Source organism: Vanellus vanellus (assembly GCF_965231255.1).
Source record: "Vanellus vanellus genome assembly, chromosome: 7".
NCBI classification, from domain to species: Eukaryota; Metazoa; Chordata; class Aves; order Charadriiformes; family Charadriidae; genus Vanellus; species Vanellus vanellus.
The window spans coordinates 41,514,756-41,534,826 of NC_138912.1; the positions used below are offsets into that span (position 1 = coordinate 41,514,756).

The following is a 20,071-nucleotide window of genomic DNA, read 5'->3' on the forward strand; positions in this document are numbered from 1 at the left end:
ATCTCTATTATCTCTCAACATTTTTTAGTCAGATTATATTAAATCTTTGTGCTGTTCTTAATAAAAGGGGCTTTTTTTCTCTTTACATTGGTTAAGGTAAGCCAAGTTTAAGCCGTGACAGTTCTAACTGGTGGGGGTTAATGTAATTACATTTTCCCATTTCCAACAACCGCTTTAAGCTGTGCTGCCGTTTTCTTTTCTGCCTGTGGCAGTGCTTGCTCAGGAGCTCAGCAGCCATTGTGGTGTGTCCCCATCCTTGCTAGGAGTTCTGTTCTCTCCGATAATGTGAGTACAATGCCTCGCATAATCATTCCCAAACTGGACACAGCCGTTCCCTCTATTTAGCTATTTGAGCTCCTGAAATAAATGCTGCAAAGTGAGCCCAAAGACAAAAAAAAAACAAAAAAACCCAAAACACTGTAGAAGTAAACTGTATCATTGCAAGACACAGGCTTAGAAAACAATTAGGCAAGTGTCTCATTATCAGTAGGCTGGAGGCAGTAAGTGCAAAAGGGTGATTATTACTTAAATCCAAACTTCTATTTCCTCTGATCATTTGTATAAATAACTATACTGTGGTGGGTTGACCTTGGCTAGCCACTTTATCACTCCCCCTGCTCAACAGGATGGGGTGGGGAGAAAAATATGACAAAAAGCTTGTGGGTCAATATAAGGCCATTTTGGCTGCAGAAGGCACAGGAGCTACTGTGTATGTACAGTTATTTGCACAGAGGTGAAAGAGTGATATGTGGGGAGAAGGGGAAGAAGAAAAGATGCTCAGAGGTCTATAGCGAGGGAGCAACTGGACAGTGTGAGCAAATGCTTCCATTTAAAATTTTACAGCTTACCTTTGTCCCAGAGGTTTGTTTCTGTTCTCCCTTCCAATGACTGGTCAATAGAAATTTAACAGGGGACAAGCCTCCAGGCTCTGAATGTGACTGTTTCTGAGGATGCTGGCCTGCTTGTGGATGCTCAGAAATCACACGCTGGGCTCGTCTCCGTCTGCAGTCTCTGTTGTGGCAGTCCCACGCCCTCGCTCAGTGGCGGCATATCTGTGTCTTGTTAGTGCACGGGCTCTGTCTGCATTTGGCGAGGTCCGTACTTCACTCAGCTGTTCACTCTGCGGCACTGCTGGCCCCATCTTGGCCACATGGCAGCGGTCAGTTTCATGATATGTCCTACCAACCTTTGCTGTTGAGGTCTTTATCTGTGGCCATATGTGCTTTATTGCCCGTGCTGGCTTCTCAGAGGATGTGCTTTTGCTCTTCAGTCTGTGAAGATCTTTCTGTGGCAGTGGCCGAGCAGAGCTAACACCTTCCAGGGAACACCCTCCTGTGAAGATGATCTGCTGCCAACTGGGGAGTTTGCTGTGATGGTCAGATCACTTCAGGCCATTGCTGGCTAGTGGAATGGACCCTCCATGTTCAGCGTTTTGGGACACCTGCAGGTTTTCTCAGCTTGAAGGGCTGTATGTGCATGTGAAGGAGTGTTCAAATCCTAAAAAGAGATAGTCCAACCCCCTCGCACTGTCAGGCGGTAATGAAATCAGCCTTGTTTCACATACACTGTGAAATACATGTCTGCACACACTGTTTGCCTGACTTATCCAAATCCTTCGCAGATGATGTGAGTCAAGTGGTTGATTTAGATCATGAAGGGAAGATGACTTTCCAGTAAGGTAACTGATCTTTTTAATAGGATATATGCGCAGACTTGCTAAAAGAGGAAAGAAGAGTAAGTGGTGTTCTCTGGGATGTGCAGTTCACAACCAAAGGAATTGCAATGCCAGTGCAAGCCAAATAAAAAGATTTGTTTCTCCCCGCTGCTCCATTTATACTTTCTTCAGACTTAAAGAGCTGAAACTTTGATAAAAGGCCCTAACAAGCAGGTGCTCAGAGCCTTTGTGTCAGTAGGGCTGAATCAACTCACGTAGCTGAAATCTTCTGACCAGGATTTCCCCTAGAGCTGCTTGCCAAGAGGGCTGTCAAGTAGTCATAATAATTGCCATTGATTTATTTCTCCGTTTCTCTTCTTGAAGCGAGGTTGTACACTGGCATAAGCCCTTGAGTAATCCTTCACACTTTATTGACGGACACAAGGGTCTCACTTGAGCACTCCATTTGTGATCCTTGTGGTACTGTCTTCATTCACCGGGCATGGAGGATAGCTGCCAGTGTTTCCACTGATTCGTTGCAGCACTGGTGGGAGGAACCACTGGGGTTGTCCTACCCAGCCCCCTGCTCACAGCAGAAATGTCACCCGTGCTAGATCAGGGCAGCTGTCATTTTGCACATCTGAGTCCTGCAGCCCCCCAGGAGGGAGAAACCCCACCTCCCTTCTGACCTCCCCATGGCTGCTCCCCCTCTGCAGGAAGAAGTGTCTTTCTGCCTTATATCAATATCCCAAGAGGCAGCTTGTGTCCATGGCCGCCCAAACCCCTTGCCGCTGCTGAGAGGAGCTTAACTTCACCCATCATCTTGGTACTTTTCCTTCCTCTAGTTGCAGATTGCTCTTAGACCTTCTGTTGGCCAGACCCAGCGAACCCCAGCTGCCTCCACTACTCTTCCTTGGTTGTGTGCTCTAGGTCCAGCATTTGCCCACTGCTGCCCATCTTCCCTCACACCAGGGCTCTAATGCAGGGAGCCTTTTGGCTCAGTTGGCATTCATTGAGCATGAAGATGAGCTCTTTCTCTACCTCGATGGATGTGGGCACTGTCATTGCTTAAGATGCCAGGTGCAGGTTCATCGGGATGACAGTGGCAAACTGCCACCTTATCCCTGTGGGCTTTTAAGTGCCAGTTTGACACCTGAGGGCCACGTTTTTGGTCCTGGGAGTTTTAGCCAGGCTGTCATTGAAGCCAATAATGACAATGTCCTAAATGTAAAGTTGCAGAGAGAAGGTGATTCATGGCCCTGAGACATGTGTTTTGTCATTGGTGCCACAAGTGCTGTGCCATCTCCTCTGTGATTATGTGGCACTGTCGGAGAGATCATCCAGTGATCTTTCAGTGACTGGAGTTGCTGCTTGAATCAGTTTTGGCTGGAGAATTATCAAGGTGGTAAAACCCTCATCTTCCCTTTCAGGTAGTTATGTCATTTATAGCTTAACTGCGTCAATTTTTTTGAACTCTGCCAGTTAACAAATTCACACTAGAGCTGGTTGAACTCCAACAGAAGCTCCCTGCGTCTTGTTGTCCCAGAGAATCGCTAGTGAAGAAGAACCCGTCCCTCAATGAAGAAGGTTCTGCATTTGTTTTTAGGGCTTCTGGCTGCTCCTTTTCACGATCACTATAAGGAGTAGGCCTCAGGCCCTGCCTTTTTATTAGGGACAGATGCCACAGCCCATAGGCTGTGAGCACACAGGGACAGAGGTGCCAGCATGCTCCCTCACAGTGTCATGAGCTCATCTCATTTCGGGGGCTTCCCTCAGGTGCTGGGAACTATTGGGCTTATTCTGGTATGGCAAAGCAGTATGAAATTTTACAATAGGTATTTTCTGGGGCCAAGAAGGAAAGACGACTGCTAGATGGATAAGAAATTGGCTGGATGCCTGCATCCAAAGAGTTACAGTCAATGACTCAATGTCCAAATGGAAACCAGTAACGAGTGGTGTCCCTCAAGGATCTGTATTGGGACCAATACTATTTAATATCTTCATCAATGACTTATGTAGTGAGATTGAGTGCACCCTCAGCAAGTTTGCAGATGACACCAAGCTGAGTGGTACAGTTGATACGCTGGGGGGATGGGATGCCGTTAGAGGGACCTTGACAGGCTGGAGGAGTGGGCCCATGTGAACCACGTGAAGTTCAGCAAGGCCAAGTGCAAGGTCCTGCACCTGGGTCGGGGCAATCCCCACTATCAGGACAGACTGGGGGATGAAGGGATGGAGAACAGCCCTGTGGAGAAGGACTTGGGGGTACTGGTGAAAAAAAAAATTGGACAATTGGACATTAAACACCAGCAATGTGCTCTTGTAGTCCAGAAAGCCAAGCATATCCTGGGCTGCATCACAAGAAGTGTGGCCAGCAGATCGAGGGAGGCGATTCTCCCCTTCTACTCTGCTCGGGTGAGATCTCACCTGGAGTACTATGTCCAGCTCTGGGGTCCCCAGTGCAAGAAAGACATGGACCTGTTAGAGTGGGTCCAGAGGAGGCCATGAAAATGATCTGAGGGTTGGAGCACCTCTCCTGTGGAGAGGCTGAGAGAGTTGAGGTTGTTCAGCCTGGAGAAGAGAATGCTCTGAGGAGACCTTACTGCAGCCTTTCAATATATAAAGGGGGCTTATAAGAAAGAGGGAGGGGCCTGTAGTGACAGGGCAAGGGGCAATGGTTTTAAACAGAAAGAGAGTAGGTTTAGATGGGATGCTTCATCCCTGGCAATGTTCAAGGTCAGGTTGGTTGTGACTTTGAGCAACCAGATCCAGATGTCCCTGCCCCACGACAGGGAAGTTGGACTGGATGATCTTGAAAGGTCCCTTCCAACCCAAACCATTCTATGAGTCTGTGATCTGGTTTCATTTTGGCAGTTGGAGACAGGAATTACTTCATGTCTCTCATTTTCCAAGGCTGTATAGTCCATCATACAGTCCATCATGTAGTCTGTCTCACTGAACTACCTTTGTTTTATAGTACTGTTTTCCATTGACATGTGCCCTTGAGATCTCAACTGGCTCTGTTAGGTTCTGTGGTCTCCCATACTTAGCGCAATGCCTCAGAAGCTTTTGGACTTAGATACTTTCTTAGTCTGCTCTCTCGTAAGTATGTGTGGTTCATGGAAATGTGATGGTGAGGTCCATGGTTTGTGGTGCTTTTCTTCCAACTCATTCCTCCCTGCCATTTGGGAAGATGTAACTATGGCTGCCCTTCTCCTAAGCAGAAGCTTGTTCATACAGCCGTATTGCATAGGGCCAGTGCTACAAGGAGATCTTCCATTCAAGGTCTTCTAGCCAATGTCTGTGTGTCCAGATTGTGATGGGCAAATAAACTACTCTATACTACAGTAGAGAAGTATTGTCTCACTGTATGGGTTTAAGATTTACGAAGGAGTTTGAGTTGTTGACCTAGGTGAAGGACTCAGTCCTGCACTGAGGTCGGCAACGTTATGTGAAGTTTAATCATCCTTTGAGTTGCTGGCAGCTTACTTGATGCTTCATCCTTCTCCACGCCCTCCTATGTGACTCCTGTTTCTCTTAGGGGAGCAGAGGAAATTGAGGTCCTTCTAGCAGATCATACATACACGGTAGAAGTAGGAACGTTAGTGTTGCTTTGGGCTGCCTCTCTGACCTGGTGACATTGTACTGGCATTATGCCAGCGGCGAGCCTGCAACAAACATGCCCAGAACTGGTGCTGCTTGGAGGAGTGATCCCACAGATGATGCTTGCTTGAAGGATTTCAAGACCCAGCACTGGGCAGCTCTGAGAATGCGAAAATGGCCAGGGTCAACCACAGTGTCCATCAACTAGCTCTCACAATGTAAAAGCACTCTTCTTTAAGATGCCAAGCTCACATTTACATTTGTTTCCTTCTCAAATTCCTCTCTCCTCTGAGACTTCCTGTAAGAGGAAAGTAAAATGACCCTGTGCATATCCCATTTCACATACACAACTGTGGAGCTTAAGAAATTGCATTCATTAGCATGTCCCTCACGTTTGTGTCTTGGGGCTCTAAAAGTTCATGTGGGTTGTACATCTCACAGGCCTCTCCAGCTAATTGATGTTGCTCTCCTTTTATTTTAGTGTCAGAGACCTGGAGCCAAGGGTGGAAAGTTTTTTGGTCTTTAAGAGCTCACTTCCTTCACTGACTCCTATTCAGAGTAAAAAAACTCTGTCATTTTCCATCTATCTGTGCGTGGATTATCTTGACTGCGTTTGGCACGCAGCTACGCAGTGGGCACTGTGCAGAAACCTCGTTCACAGGTGTTCGTTAGCCTGTCTGCAAGCGCCCCTTGAATAAGATGTTAGCGCTTACTGCTTCTGGAAGTCTTCTGGAGTCTGCTGACTTTCACGTGGTGCGCTTTGCAGACTAGGAAGCTGCCTAGTGGTTGTGCGTGTCCCCATTCTGCTCCCCTATGTGTGCCTTAGCACCCATGCTGGTGGGGAGGGGTGCAGAAATTCATTATTTGCTGTTCCCTCCAATGAAAAGAAGGCCAACTGTATAAAAAAATCACCTCTGCAGCACTGACAACAGTAGACTTGATGGTATTGGCAGACCAAATCCTATACTGTGCTACTGAAACACCAGCTATTCTACTTTCTGTTCTCAAGTTACCAGTTTACAGTGAATTTCTGCTTAAAATTCAAAATTTCTTGGACTTCTGAAGATCTCTTTTTCTCCTTCTTTCTCTCTCTCTCTCTCTTTTTCCAACAGCCTCTTGAGCTTACACGAAAAATCCTCCGGGATAAGCAGAACAAGAAGAATTCTGGTCAGCCCATTCCAGTATTTCCATCCTGGGTGTATGAGAGACCTGCACTTATTGGTGATTTCTTAATTGGCACCAGTTTAAGCACTGACACAACGGTACCTATAGGTATGTGATATGCAGGGAAAATTGCATTAACTTTTTATGTTTTGTACTTGTTCAGAAGTGCTGTTCAGATTTCATCACACTCAGGATGAAAGCAGATGAAGAGCAGGGTTCAAAAGGAAAACAACAACCCAAACTTACTTTGTTTGCAATGTTTTTCCTGTGTTGAATTTCAGCCCCACTGTTGACCCCTGGGATCTAATCTGTTTTGAGTTTCCCAGTCCTTTTTCTCTCTTGAGTCACAGCCTCCATAAAATCCTACTGTAGGAGCATCATAGCTGTATTCTCAGCTGAAAAATCTGTAGTCGCACCTGACAAGGGAGTATTCAGCAGACCACTCAGCTCAATATCCTCTCCAGTAAGACTATAACAACCTCCCTGATTTACTGTGTCTCTCCTCACCAGAGCAGCAGGGGAGTAATCTCTCCCGGTTGTATTCTAGCTTTAGGCTTTCTTATTCATAAATTAGATTTAAGAACTCTTTTTTTTTTTAAGAGAACAGCTGAGTTAGAGACGCATGTTTCCATTCCCCAGAACTGTGGAGGCGCCTACAAGAAACCTGTAGCTTCTTTCTGATGTGGATTTGGGCTGTGTCTAAGCGGGGGACATGAAAACAGTAGGCTCATTCTTGCAGGTGCCCTTAAATAGCTTGTCCACCAGGGCATTTCTGCCAGGCTTTTTGGCATGTGCTGTGAGGGTATGTTTCTAGCAAGCTCAGAAGCATTTGTTCACTCACATACAATCGAACAAATGGAGAGGGATCGTTGCCTTGTTTCACGAGATAAGCTTTGCTGTAGTTAGTGTTGTAGCCGCTCTGTTCCCTGATCTTCTGGTGCACTTGACTATAGTTTGCGTTGAGTTCTTCCTGCAGCTGGTTTGTAGTTGAGTGTGCCATTCAGAGGCCCTACAGTTTACAGCTTACCTGCAGCTTTTGCTGGGCTAGCATTTCTTTGTGTCTGTATTTGAACTGTCTTCTTGATATTTGAATAGTTCAGTGGAGGGGAGGTAGCGGGAGTTGTTGACAAGATTGGAACTCCACAGGTCCAGTATAACTGAGCCCTTTTGGGTGGATCAGCAGCACAGGCTGTGGGTGATGTTTTCTTGGCCACAGATGTCGGATGTATAGCCCTGTCTACTCAGTTTGCTTTGGGTATAAATAAGTAAAGGATTCTGTTTTCTTGGAAAGCAAAGTAGGTGATTTTAGAGTTCACCCTAACTCAGTTTTATTTCTCTATATCTTGATTCAGCTTTGTGTGACCTTCCTTTGTTCTCTTTGAATGGTAGTATGTCTTCCTTTCAAGCTTCAGGTACTAGATTGAAATGACATGAATGGATGATCAGGTAGTACTATTGCATGTTCTAATCGTGTTTTTTTTTGTTTTGTTTTCTCTTTGAAAACAGGTACCTTGCCATTAGCCTCCCAAGAATCCATGATTGTGGAGGACTTGCTGTATGTTCTGATTGGTGTGGATGGGAGATACATCACAGCGCAGCCTCTTGTAGGCAGGCAGAACCGAGCGTTTTCAGTCGATCCAAACTTGGACTTGTCCATCAAAGAGCTGGTGACCAGGATTCTTCCTGTAGCAGCAAGTTACTCTGCTGTCACCAGGTACCAAGCTGACTTGTGTCAGAGGAGGATGTTGTACTTTGTAGAACAGAGAATCTGTCGTTGTGCAGATGGTAACTTCCAAGCTTAATTTAAACTTATGGGGATATAAAATAAGAACAAAAAATTGTTTGAATTGATTTTAGCTACATTTGGTTTCGCTGGGTTTCTCCTCTGTGCTGCCAGTGCACTCTTTTCATTCACCGCACCTTCACTTTGTCCAAACTTGGTCTTGGTAAATTCAGGCCAAGTGCAAATAAGATATGTCTCCTTGTTCTGGCTTGTCTCTTCCCACTCTGCTATCAATTTCTCCACGTTTCCTGCTTTTTGCTCTCCTCTGGGCATCCAGGACTGAGACAACCTTTGTGTGCTTCTGAGCAGGAGAACCTACTGCTGCCTGGTTTCTGGTAACTGCCTTAAGTAACGGTTAAAAAGTCTTAGTATAAGGTACACCTCACTAACATCAGGTGTTTGTTACATAGATGTCTGCATTTGATTCAAAGTCCCTAAAAGATCAGCGAAGAGAAAGAAGTATTTTTAGAATGTGATTCATCCAATCTCTTTTACGTGTATCCTTCCAGATGATGTCACTTGTGTTCAGAAGCATCTGTCTCTCTCCACTAACATGTATGGAACCATCTGAATCTGGTCAGATGAATCCCTGCTGTGGCATGTGGTGTCAGAAGCCAGCAGCAGTGCTTTCCCCGCATGGCTGGGTGCACATTGATTCCTTTTGAGATCTTTTCCTGTCCTCTAATCTGTTGCTTATGCGAAGACAATCACTTTGAAAATCCTGGCTCTCACTTTTTACAGAGTGGTTTTGCAAATGATTCTAGTTCCCCTACAGTTTGAGACGATATGTCTTCACGCTGCTTTGTGTACTAGGAAATGTGGTGATGGGAACCTGAAACTCCATCTGAAGACTGGTGTGCTTTCCAACACATGATCTACTCGTGTGCTTGTACAGTGTCCTGAAGATAAAATTCCTGAAAATGATAGAAGGTGCCTTGCCTGAAAGAGTTTCCATTTTGCTTTTTACAGGTTTGTAGAGGAGAAGTCTTCCTTCGAGTATGGCCAAGTAAATCATGCTCTGTCTGCTGCTATGCGGACTCTAATCAAGGAATACATGATACTCATTACCCAGCTGGAACATCTTCAGAGACAGGGACTTCTGTCACTGCAGAAACTCTGGTTTTATATCCAGCCCACAATGAGGACCTTGGAGATTCTTGCTTCGCTTTGTAAGTTTCAAAAATACAGTGATTACATTTTGACAGGTGCATGAGAGTGGCTTCTGAAAACTGTACGGGGTAGCAATACGGGCAGGGCATGTGTCATTTTAATTTTATATTATATTAAAGAAAAAAAGCCAAAGGGAATTGTACTTCTCAGAGCACTGCTCTTTTTTGGGAGTGGTGGGCTCTAGGGCTGAATCTGCGCTTCAGAGCTGTTGTGAGGCAAGTCCATGCTTTTTACCTTCACAGTCCATGCCCTTCAGATCAGTTGTTTCCACTACTGCTGTCTCTACTCAGCTTCTTTTCAAATGACTCTCCAGCTGATATGAATATATAATCACAAACCGATTCAGTCAAAAGGAACCCCTGGAAGTTTCTAGTCCAACCCCTTGCTCACAGCTACAGCAGGTTTCTCAGGGCCATATCCAGGCGAGTCTGGACAATCCTCAGTGATGTAGATCCTCCACCATTCTGGGACCTTTCCCATGACTTCACCACCCTTTTTGTGAACATTTCCTTCTGTATCTCCACCTGAAATTTCCCTTCTTGTAGCTTTTGTCTTTCTGATATTGTCACTGTGCTCCTCCAAGAGGAGTCTCTTACCATCTGCTCTAGAACCATCCACTGTATAGTGAAGGAATGATGTTTGACAACCCCCAGCTTCATCTTTTCTCTCAGCTAACAAGCCCAGCTCCCTAAGGCTCTTCTTGTACGTCTTGGGCACCAGCCCCCTGCCATGTGATGGACTCTTCATTTTGCCATTCATACCGGGGATCCTAAACTGAATGCAGCGTTTCAGGTTTGGCCTCACCGGTGCTGGGCAGAGGGGAATAATCATTGGCAGTGCAGCCCTGGGTGCGGTTGGCATTCATCGCTGCGTGGACACACTCCCAACCCGTCATCAGCTGGTTGCCCACCAGGACCCCCTGTTTGTTCTCTGCAGTGTTGCTCCTCAGCCAGCTGGTCGTAGCCTGTAGCATGAGGTTGTCAGTTACAGATGCAGTTACCTCAATAATTTTGGTTAAACTCTTTGGCATGAGAATACTCGTATATTTCTCTCTACTCAGCCCAGATAATTTATCTGGACGTAAATACCTGTTCTGTTTACAATCTGGAATTGAATGATCCCTTTCTATATTCACGTTTTCTGAAATTTTCAGTTTTTTGGAACACAGCAGTTAGCCAACTGCATCAAGGTTTACTTTGATCTGAAACTCACGGCAGTACTGTATTCCTCTGTCCCTACCTCCCTTTTGCAATGGCAAAGTACAAATTTCACTGTCAACCTACCTAAATCCTGGTGTCCCCTCAGACATGGTCCCCGTCGGTGCAGGAGGCATTTGGACTCTAAGCCACCACGTACCTTGTGTCTACCTGAGTTTAGCTCTCCTTCCCTGGAGGGCTGGGTTTGGTCATTGGTTTTTTTAGACTGTGGATCATTTGGGTTTTCATTTCAGGACATTTCGGAATGTAAGCTTTTGGTTGTGTGGTGGAATGGCCTTGCATCTTCACAGAAGGGGTCTACAGCTGACATGGAGATCTGCGACTTAGTGTGGTCAGCTAATCAACTGCTAACTTTACTGCATTTAACAGCATAGCTTGTGCAATTAATCTGTGTCAGCTTTGTGTCTTATATCTATATTTTTAAATTTTAGCTACTTCTGTGGATAAAGGTGAGTGTATGGGAGGATCAACCCTGAGCTTACTCCATGACAAGACTTTCAATTACACGGGGGACAGCCAGGCCCAGGAGCTGTGCCTGTATTTAACTAAGGCAGCCAGCGTGCCTTACTTTGAAATTCTGGAAAAGTGGATATATCGAGGCATCATTAATGATCCATACAGGTAAAGAACAGTTAAGGAATGAAAATTAAATGCAAAAGTCCTTGGCTTGTGCTTTTTTTAGCACACCCATCCCTCTGCTCGCTCGGTAGAGTGCATAGCCTAGGGACCTCGACCTGGCAGCAGTAGGTAGACAAGTCAGCGTTGCGAGGCAGGGGAGCTGCTGGAGCATGTTTAACTACATTTCTTATTTGATTCGGTGGTTATACAGTTAGAGACACTCTAACGAAATTCAAGGAAATTATATGCAAAAGTCAATGGCATAACAGTTCAAATATGCAGTCCACTCCAATTCCACCTTACCATGCTTGTCCCTCTTTGACAATTCTCCTCTCACATCCTCAACCTCTTCACGGTGTGGGTGAGCCTTCTTCTCATGGGGCACACGTGTGATAACTCAGTGAATCTGTGTTAAATATAGTCCACTAATATGCTAATCTGATGGGAGCTAACAACACTCTCTGAAGTTTCTTGTCTTTTGTAGAATCATTTGAAGCATTTCCCTGTGTTTAGTAGTTCACCCAGCATTTCTATTTCCCACATTTGCAGAATCCGAAGGGGGGCAAAACTCAAGTTAAAATAGCTAATATTAACGCCTTCCTGATGTTGAGAAGGCAGACAAAGGCCAGCTTCCTCACCTCTACGCTGACAACCAAATAATTCTTAGACTTCCTTTGTGATCCCTGTAAAATTCTGTTTCTGTCATAACTGGTTGCAGATTAGCTGAAACACTCTGCATAATGCTTCTCAAATTACTACAAATGCAGACTGATTTCAGTTCTTGATTGGAATGTGTTTTCACGAGACCTTTTTTCTGATAGATCATGTTACCAGTTTACAGGTCAAAAAAAGTAGTCTTCATTGTACCACTGCCTGCTTCTAAACATCTGCTTTAACTGTTCAGTGAGTTCATGGTGGAGGAACATGAGCTGCAGAAGGAGAAGATTCAGGAGGACTATAATGACAAGTACTGGGATCAAAGGTATACTGTTGTTCAGCAACAGATACCCTCATTCTTGCAGAAAATGGCTGACAAAATCCTAAGCACAGGTGGGTAAAAATAGGCTTCTGATGTAAGAGGAAAGCTTGAGACAAGCATTGCCATTCTTTGTGTAAAGATAAAGTAAATGTCATTGTGCTTTGCCAGTTTGTGGGGTTGTCCAGCTGAACGTCTCCGAGGAATAGAAGAATCAGATTTAAAAAGAACACCAAATCCTATAAATAAAACAACATGTGGGAGGGAGTCCAGCAGCAAGGGGACCTATCTGTCTTAATGCTTTGTTTCATGGGTACAGTTTTCTAGCAGCTAGCTAGATGGAGCTAGACAGCTGAGGTTTCAATATGCCCAGTTTTAATTTAGGTGTTTAAATGAAGCATGCAACCTGATGGCTACCATCATTCTTTTCCATAAGTACAAAAACCCCCCAAAAGCTACTGCTGAAGTGCAGCACCTCTTCAAAGTTTCTGGCTATCTGCAGAGATGTTCTGCTACCGCTGGGAAACAAAACCATTTCTAGATCTCCTTAAATGTAATACTAGGTGCCTAATTTAAAATTCTGTCTTATCTTTCGAAAGGTGTCTAAATCCTTTCCAGCTTTTAGTAGAACTTAGCGTAAACATTTCACAGCAAGTCTTCCACTTGAAGGTAGTGGTCTAAAAGTTTCCCTGTTGGATGTACGGTAGGTATGAATATGGGTCATTCTTTCTTTTTGCTTCTAGGGAAATATTTAAATGTTGTGCGAGAATGCGGACGTGATGTTACCTGCCCTGTGGCTAAAGAGGTCATCTATACTTTAAAAGAGCGAGCGTATGTGGAACAAATAGAAAAAGCGTATAACTATGCTAGCAAAGTTCTTCTGGATTTCCTAATGGAGGAGAAAGAGCTGGTGGCTCACCTAAGGTTTGATTTATTTTACTAAATGCATGTTAAATAGATTGGTTCTGATAGCGAACATAAATTTTTGAAATTACCCCTCTTCTCGGTGTATTACTAATGTATTCTCTCTTTCCATTAGAAAGGTTGACCTGAAAAAAAAAAGTTTTTTTTTTTCCTGAAGAAAAAAAAAGTGTAAAATCATAGAAATATTGGGTGGGAAGGATGGGGGGGGGTCTCTAGTCCATCTTCCTTGGAAGGCTGTTGCCAAAACTAGGTCACGGCAGCCGTGGCTTTGTCTAGCCCAGTCCCAAACCCACCCACAGGTATGGACATCCCCCACTTCTCTCATGACTTGTTCCACAGCTGCATGTCACTCCCGCCTGGGAATGGAGTTTCCTAATATCATCTGGTATGATCAAGAAGAGTTTCATGTGACTAAGAATATTTTGATATTAAGCATCTCACCAAATATATGCCGTGGTTATTGTTCATGCAAACTTAGGTAGTTGCAGTAGAGTGTATTAGCCCCAGGTTCCAGTACAGGGTTTTTCTTAACATTGTCCTTCTTTAAAGTTCATTGTAATAGCCTATATTTTGATTCTTGTAACACATTCAGCCCATAGCAAATGCAAGTCCATTCTAGCATGCAAACTCCAGCTTTCTTGTGTGAATCAAGCTTTTAGTTTGTTGCTACCTTCAGAAAACACTAAAAACAGGAATCTTAATTATCCAGAAGACCAAGACACCAACAAATACATAGGAAATTACAGTTGTAAGACAGTTTGTCACTGGTGTGAGACTTGGTACTAGAGGTTATGCTTCAAACCAGTGACACAGGGTGAAAGAAAGTGATCTGAGCTTCATTGGACAAACCTGCCAAGTGACCTGCACAAGAAGATGCTCGTTGGGAGACATAAGCTGGAGCAGTAACAACAACTGAAGTGAATATGCCTAGCAGTCCAGGTGGGATTGCCTTGGGCCTGCTTTTTACTAGATCTGAAAAAGTTGTAGCTGCAACAAAGGCATCTGCTCCAGACCTGGGAACACTATGGCTCCAGGTGCAAGAGGTTGTGGGAGAAGCTGAAGATCCATGTTTCAGTCCTTTGAAACTGATACTTGCCTTTCCGCCCTGTGGAAACCACCAGAGAACATGCTTTGTTTCATGAAAGGTTATGAGCGCTGTGTCCAACCTGCCAGTCATTAAGAAGATTCTTCCTCGCCTTGCTAATGACTGTCATCCTTCCAAGCCTTCTTTGCTTAATAGGACTGTCCAAAAGACACTGGCTTCCAAAGTTCTGGTGGCGTATGTCCTCTGTTGGGCCTGTCTGTCATAATGGAGGTTAAGGTGTTGCTCAGCCTCTCCAGCTGGGGTTGACTGTAGAAACACAGAATGGTTTAGGTTGCAAGGGACCTTAAAGATGATCTAGTTCCACCCCCCTGCCCTGGGCAGGGACACCTCCCACCAGCCCAGGTTGCTCCAAGCCCTGTCCAGCCTGGCCTTGAACACCTCCAGGGATGGGGCAGCCACAGCTTCTCTGGGCAACCTGTGCCAGGGTCTCAGCACCCTCAGAGTCAAGAATTTCTTCCTAATATCTATTCTAAATGTACCCTCTTCCAGTTTGACCCCATTACCCCTAGTCCTATCACTACATGCCCTTGTAAAAAGTGCCTCTCCAGCTGTCAGGTCTGGTCTGGTGATGTCTGTGCCCTCCTCATCTTCGAAATAGGCTCTCTGCTGCTTCAGCCACTGTCCTGTGCGTATGTAACCTGCTGGGGTGCGAGTGCAGGGGCAGCTGGTTATGGAGGAAGCTACCGAGTTTCCAGCATGTGTATGAACTTCGAGAGCTAACGTGGGATGGTTGTGATCAAACCCCAGAGACCTGTGACAGATAACCACTTCAGTGAAGCAGGAATACCAAGTCTCTCTCCCCACCATCCCAGAAATGTTGCTTGGAAGGAGCCAACAACCTCTAGTTCAACCTTCTGCTTGAAGTGGGATTGTCAGAGGCATTAGGTCAGGTTTTTATTTGGGTTTGTGCTCTAGGGTGTGTCAGCAGTAAGTATCTCGCTCCCCTTTCTGTTGTACCTTCAGTTAACCACTGACACTGTCATGACTTCCCTGTGACTGGGGGAGTTTTCTTGGTTCAAGAGAGTAACGACAGTCAGAGAAACAGCGGAGCTGAGCATCGTCCTGAATTGACCGTGACCAGGAGTCTGCAACCACATTGTGTTAAAGCTGTGCTGGCCCTACTTTTGCTCTGAAAACAGCAGTTATCTTGTGTGATCTTTGGCCAGGCGCTAAGTTAATCCTCAAACTCTCCCCTGAGCTATTTCCAACCTCTTGGCCCACTGCAGTTACCTCTCCCTGGTGCCAAGTGGAAATTAAAGTTTATGTGTCCTACTGTAGCAGAAGTCAACCTGGAGTACTTAAAAAACCAACACAGATACTTGTTCATTCAAAGGGGTGCAAGATTCTGCTCTGAATTGGCAGCTGCCTCTTGGGTGGATCTGCACACTGTGGAGGTTGCGGTGGTGTTGAGGACAGCGGTATGAGCCTTTGCCCAGCAATGTAGTGTGTACGGGTTTTTTTCTAAGGTGCACTTTTCAAAGCAAAAAAAGAGCAGCAGCAGCCCTGATCTGCCTTCACAAAAGCATGCAGACTGAGGTGGAAAGGAGGAGGGGACATGCATAAAAGACTAAAATGGGTTGTTTATGGCTGCGTGTTCTCTATGAAGAGGAACATTTTGTGATCAAACCCAGCAGCCTGGCTGAATTGATTGCTTTTGTTCCTTTAGGTTTAATATGGATTAACTTGGGCTTTAAAAAACATAATCAATTGTCCCTTCATTTTCTTGAGCAGATCTATAAAACACTATTTCTTGATGGATCAAGGGGACTTTTTTGTTCACTTCATGGATCTCACAGAAGAGGAACTTAAGAAACCTGTAGACGACATCATAACTACGAGGCTAGAGGCTCTGCTTGAATTAGCCCTGCGAATGAGCACAGCCAACACAGATCCTTTCAAGGACGATTTAAAGGTAAGAATGTATGTAAGCGGAAGATAACTGAATTGGAGCAGAAGGCCAGCCATGAATTGGGAAGATCTGTGTGCCTGTGAGAACCTGCTGAATGTACAATGAAGGAAAAGAGAATCGATGGCTGTCCTGTAGACCTCCTCTGGGCTAAGTCCTCTTTCATCCTGCTCAGCGACTGGAAGCACCCACCCTGGGCAAGGGCCTGCATTTTTTAGCTGGAGTCTGAACACAGAGAAGGTGCTTTTGGGTGGCCACAGCATGAGGTGGAAACAGTCGTGTGTCTCTTGTGCTTATTCTCAGCTTGGGTGCTCACTTTGAGGTACGAGAAAATACCTGTTGAGAAGTCCTGTCTATTAACGATCGTGTGTTTTACAGATGTGAAGCAGCAGCACAGAGACGGTGCATTGGGAGTGTGAGATGTGAATAGACCTTGCAGAGGCCGAGGGCAAGGCAGAGCGGTCAGCAGCTGCTCTGATGTCTGCCACTGCACTGTCCAGATCATACCATTCACTATTGCTTCCTAGGTTGGTCTGATGACTCGAGGGCGGCTCTTGACAATTTGTGCTTCTGCCACGTGTCTGTTGCTACGCAGTAGTTGTGAGCGTCCCTGTGGCTTCACTTTTTTCCTGCTCTTCCTTTATAGATTGACTTGATGCCCCATGACCTCATTACACAGCTCTTGAGAGTCTTGGCTATAGAAACGAAACAGGAGAAGGCCATTATCAGTGCAGATCCCACAGAACTCACTCTCAGTGGCCTTGAAGCATTTTCCTTTGACTACATTGTTAAGTGGCCTCTGTCCCTTATTATCAACAGGTAAAGTATCAATCCACTGAAGGTAAAAAAGGCAGAAGCTTTTGCGTTGGGTTGAAGCCTGTTTCTATGCAGCAAAAAACTGGAAAACCTGTCTCTTTAAAGTGAGGTTATAAGTTGCTGACTAGTAGGGAATGCTTTGGGCTTGTTGACCCTTGCTTTCTCTGCGTGTCGGCTATGGAATACAGATTGTCTCTTCAGTAGACTGTGTGTAAGGCATGCTTGGCAAGTCAAACTTACATTTTAAATGGTGGGAATACATAGGTAAAAGGATGCTTTCTCAGCCTGGTCCCTGGTTTTACTTGTCACTGGTCACCCGGTTTTCATTTGTCCATGGCTTTCTGAAGTGTCTCCCCTGAGAATATGAACTCTCACAAGAGGGTTTCCATGCAAGAATCAAGCATTTCTTAAATGTGGAGAGCAGAAAAAAAAAAAAGCACTTTCTGGTATCCCTGGTTGCAAACTAGAGAGATACAGGCTGTTGCTAGAATTACTATAGCAAGCTATTTTGCATTTAATTGAGTTTTGAGGGACCGAATGGTGCATTTTTCTGCAGGGATTTGCCCCCCATTTCCCTGGAGAAACACTGACAGACCCGGTGCTATGAGCCAGGACAAATGGGACAAGAAATGTTACATGAACAGCATGACGGATGTTGAGTTGTTAACTGCCAACAATTAGTTTGTCCCTTAACTTCCCCTTTAAAAATCAGTTGACGCCGTGGGACTTTTTCAAGGACGCGATGCTTTTGAAATGATGTCTCATTTTTTTCAAATGGAGTGTATCAGCTCTGATGGTAGCTATGGAAGTGAAAATACAGTTTGGTAAGGCTTCACGAACTGTATCGACTGGAGCTCTGTAGACACCTACACTGAAGTGTCTGAATGCAGACCTGAATCCAGTCCCTGAAGCTATAAATAAGCATCCCCATCTGCTTCTGACAGTGCATTGCTGGCAGGGTAATGCTGCCTGTAGCCTGGTTACAGCTTTTTCTTCATCTTTTTGGAGAATCCTGGTGAATTGTTTTGGTGATCGTAGCAGTCTTGGTGCAGTGGGTACATGACTGCAGGCTTTCAGCCCTCTGTCCCAGCGTCTCTGTGAGTGACCTTTCTGCGGGTGGCTTGAGGGAATTGGAGAAGGGGGCTGGTGATGTGCATGCTGGCAGGAAATATGGAGGAGGGACTCCTTGGAGAGAAATTCTTTGGGATGGTTACAAATGTGTGTGTTTTTTTTTTTTTCTTTGGTTCAAATTGTTTCGGTGAGGTTCTGTGCGCGTCTGAAGGCGTAAGGAACATATTGTGTAAAGTCTCTTTGCCTTTGAGCAGCCTCAGCCTTCACAGCTTAGTCTGTCAATCAGAGCAGGGCTTAAGCTGGATGGGTTTCTCCTTTCTTTTCAGGAAAGCACTGACAAGATACCAGATGCTTTTCAGACACATGTTCTATTGCAAACATGTGGAAAGACAGTTGTGCAACGTTTGGATCAGCAATAAGACGGCCAAGCAATTTTCCCTGCACTCAGCTAAGTGGTATGGCCTTTTTTTCTGCTGGATCAGATGTGAAGGTTTGGTTTTCCTTCTTGCTAGTTAGATATGTTGTGACACGGATCAGATCATTTTGACTTGAAAAAGATCTTTACAGATTTATTACAGGCTGAGAGAGGTCGAAATATAACATTTTAGCTTTCGGTAGGAAGTGTCGGCTTAATAATCTTCGTGCTGCTTGGCTCGTTCCTCTTTGTTGGCATGAAGGTTTGAAAAGGAAGAGATGGTCTTTAGGGTTAGATCATTCTACACTGAACAGTTACAGCAGAGGACATCTGTGCGCATATTGTCTTGGTTGCTACTTTAGCATCAGCAAAATTAGTAAGTTTAAAAACAACTTCTGGCCAGACCACTTGCAAGGACTCGTGACCTTCACACAGCTTGGCTAATGTTTGGGGTCTTGGTGTGAGACAAACTGAATAAGGTAAAATTGGTGGGGTGTTTTCCCAGGAAATCACTCTATATTGTTCCATCTGTGAGGGTGGGTTTTCATCTTTGGATCTGCCCTCCAGGTGCTGGAGGTGCCTGTTTGGAGAGTGAGGCAGACCCCAGTGACACAAGGTAGTACCTTCTGCCTTGCTGGTGGCACTTTCGTGTCACAAGGTAACCTGGACTGCCTTGACAGTGACTTCAGCCAACACGACTCTAGCTCTGCTTCTCTAATTGTAGAGGTGTTAGCAGAAGAGACCTGTGAGCGTGTCTAGTCCAACCTCCAGCTCACAGGACGGCTGTGGTCACCAGAGGACAGGACGCCTGTGGTTGCAAACCCCTAGGGTGGGTATCCCCCACTTCTCCGGTGACCTGTCCCAGTTTGCTGAAGTCAGTTCTTAGTTTGCCGTCACAGAGACTGCATAAATTAACATTGAAAGAACCTCTATATAATCCCACCATTCTATTTTTAAGGTGAAATTGCGTTAAATACTCTAGGTAGCAGGTGATTTGATTAAGTATTTGGATCCCCTGAACATATTGATGCAAGGCATAGAATATTTTTAAGTGTTTATTTCACAAGTAAGGCTGGAAAGAAACCTGAACTATTTATCATGTTAAATATTGCCCTGCTAACGAATGCATGTCTCACTGGATACTTAGACTAGTAAAAATGCTTTCATATTTAATACTAAAATTTTAGTTGAATATAATCAAATATTCAAAGTAACTGTCCAGTCTACAACAGGTTCAAAATTCTGACTCTAGTGATTGAGGTAAAGCCATTTGAATATGTGGAAAATAATCAGAGATGGTTTGCATTAACTTTATAATCCCTCTCACGCTGCAGCAGTGAATTTGCTAGGACGGAAATATTTAGTTCTGCTTGACTGTGCAAGCCTGGTGATAGTTCTCCCTGGCATTTGCTAGCTCAAAGTTGTGTGGGTGTGATTTCTCCCCTAGGTTTGCTGGTGCTTTCACACTGCGGCAACGGATGCTGAATTTTGTACAGAATATCCAGTATTACATGATGTTTGAAGTGATGGAGCCAACATGGCATATTCTTGAGAAGAACCTGAAATTGGTGAGTATGTGTGTGAGAGAAGTTGGAACAGAAGTCTGAAGTGAACAAATTTAATATAGGGAAAAAATCCCTAATTTCAAT

General features: G+C 44.9%; 1 protein-coding gene across 1 annotated transcript in view; it reads left to right on the forward strand.

Annotated features, from left to right (window-relative positions):
• The window catches only part of TUBGCP2 (tubulin gamma complex component 2), a 38,808-nt gene that overhangs the window by 4,414 nt on the left and 14,323 nt on the right, over positions 1 to 20,071 (forward strand). Inside the window, exons 5-14 of the mRNA XM_082486734.1 lie at positions 6,370 to 6,529; positions 7,928 to 8,135; positions 9,174 to 9,373; positions 11,023 to 11,212; positions 12,114 to 12,259; positions 12,929 to 13,109; positions 15,946 to 16,126; positions 16,767 to 16,939; positions 18,334 to 18,462; positions 19,870 to 19,990. Of these exons, the coding sequence (XP_082342860.1) occupies positions 6,370 to 6,529; positions 7,928 to 8,135; positions 9,174 to 9,373; positions 11,023 to 11,212; positions 12,114 to 12,259; positions 12,929 to 13,109; positions 15,946 to 16,126; positions 16,767 to 16,939; positions 18,334 to 18,462; positions 19,870 to 19,990 (1,689 nt within the window). The remainder of the gene's footprint in view (positions 1 to 6,369; positions 6,530 to 7,927; positions 8,136 to 9,173; positions 9,374 to 11,022; positions 11,213 to 12,113; positions 12,260 to 12,928; positions 13,110 to 15,945; positions 16,127 to 16,766; positions 16,940 to 18,333; positions 18,463 to 19,869; positions 19,991 to 20,071) is intronic.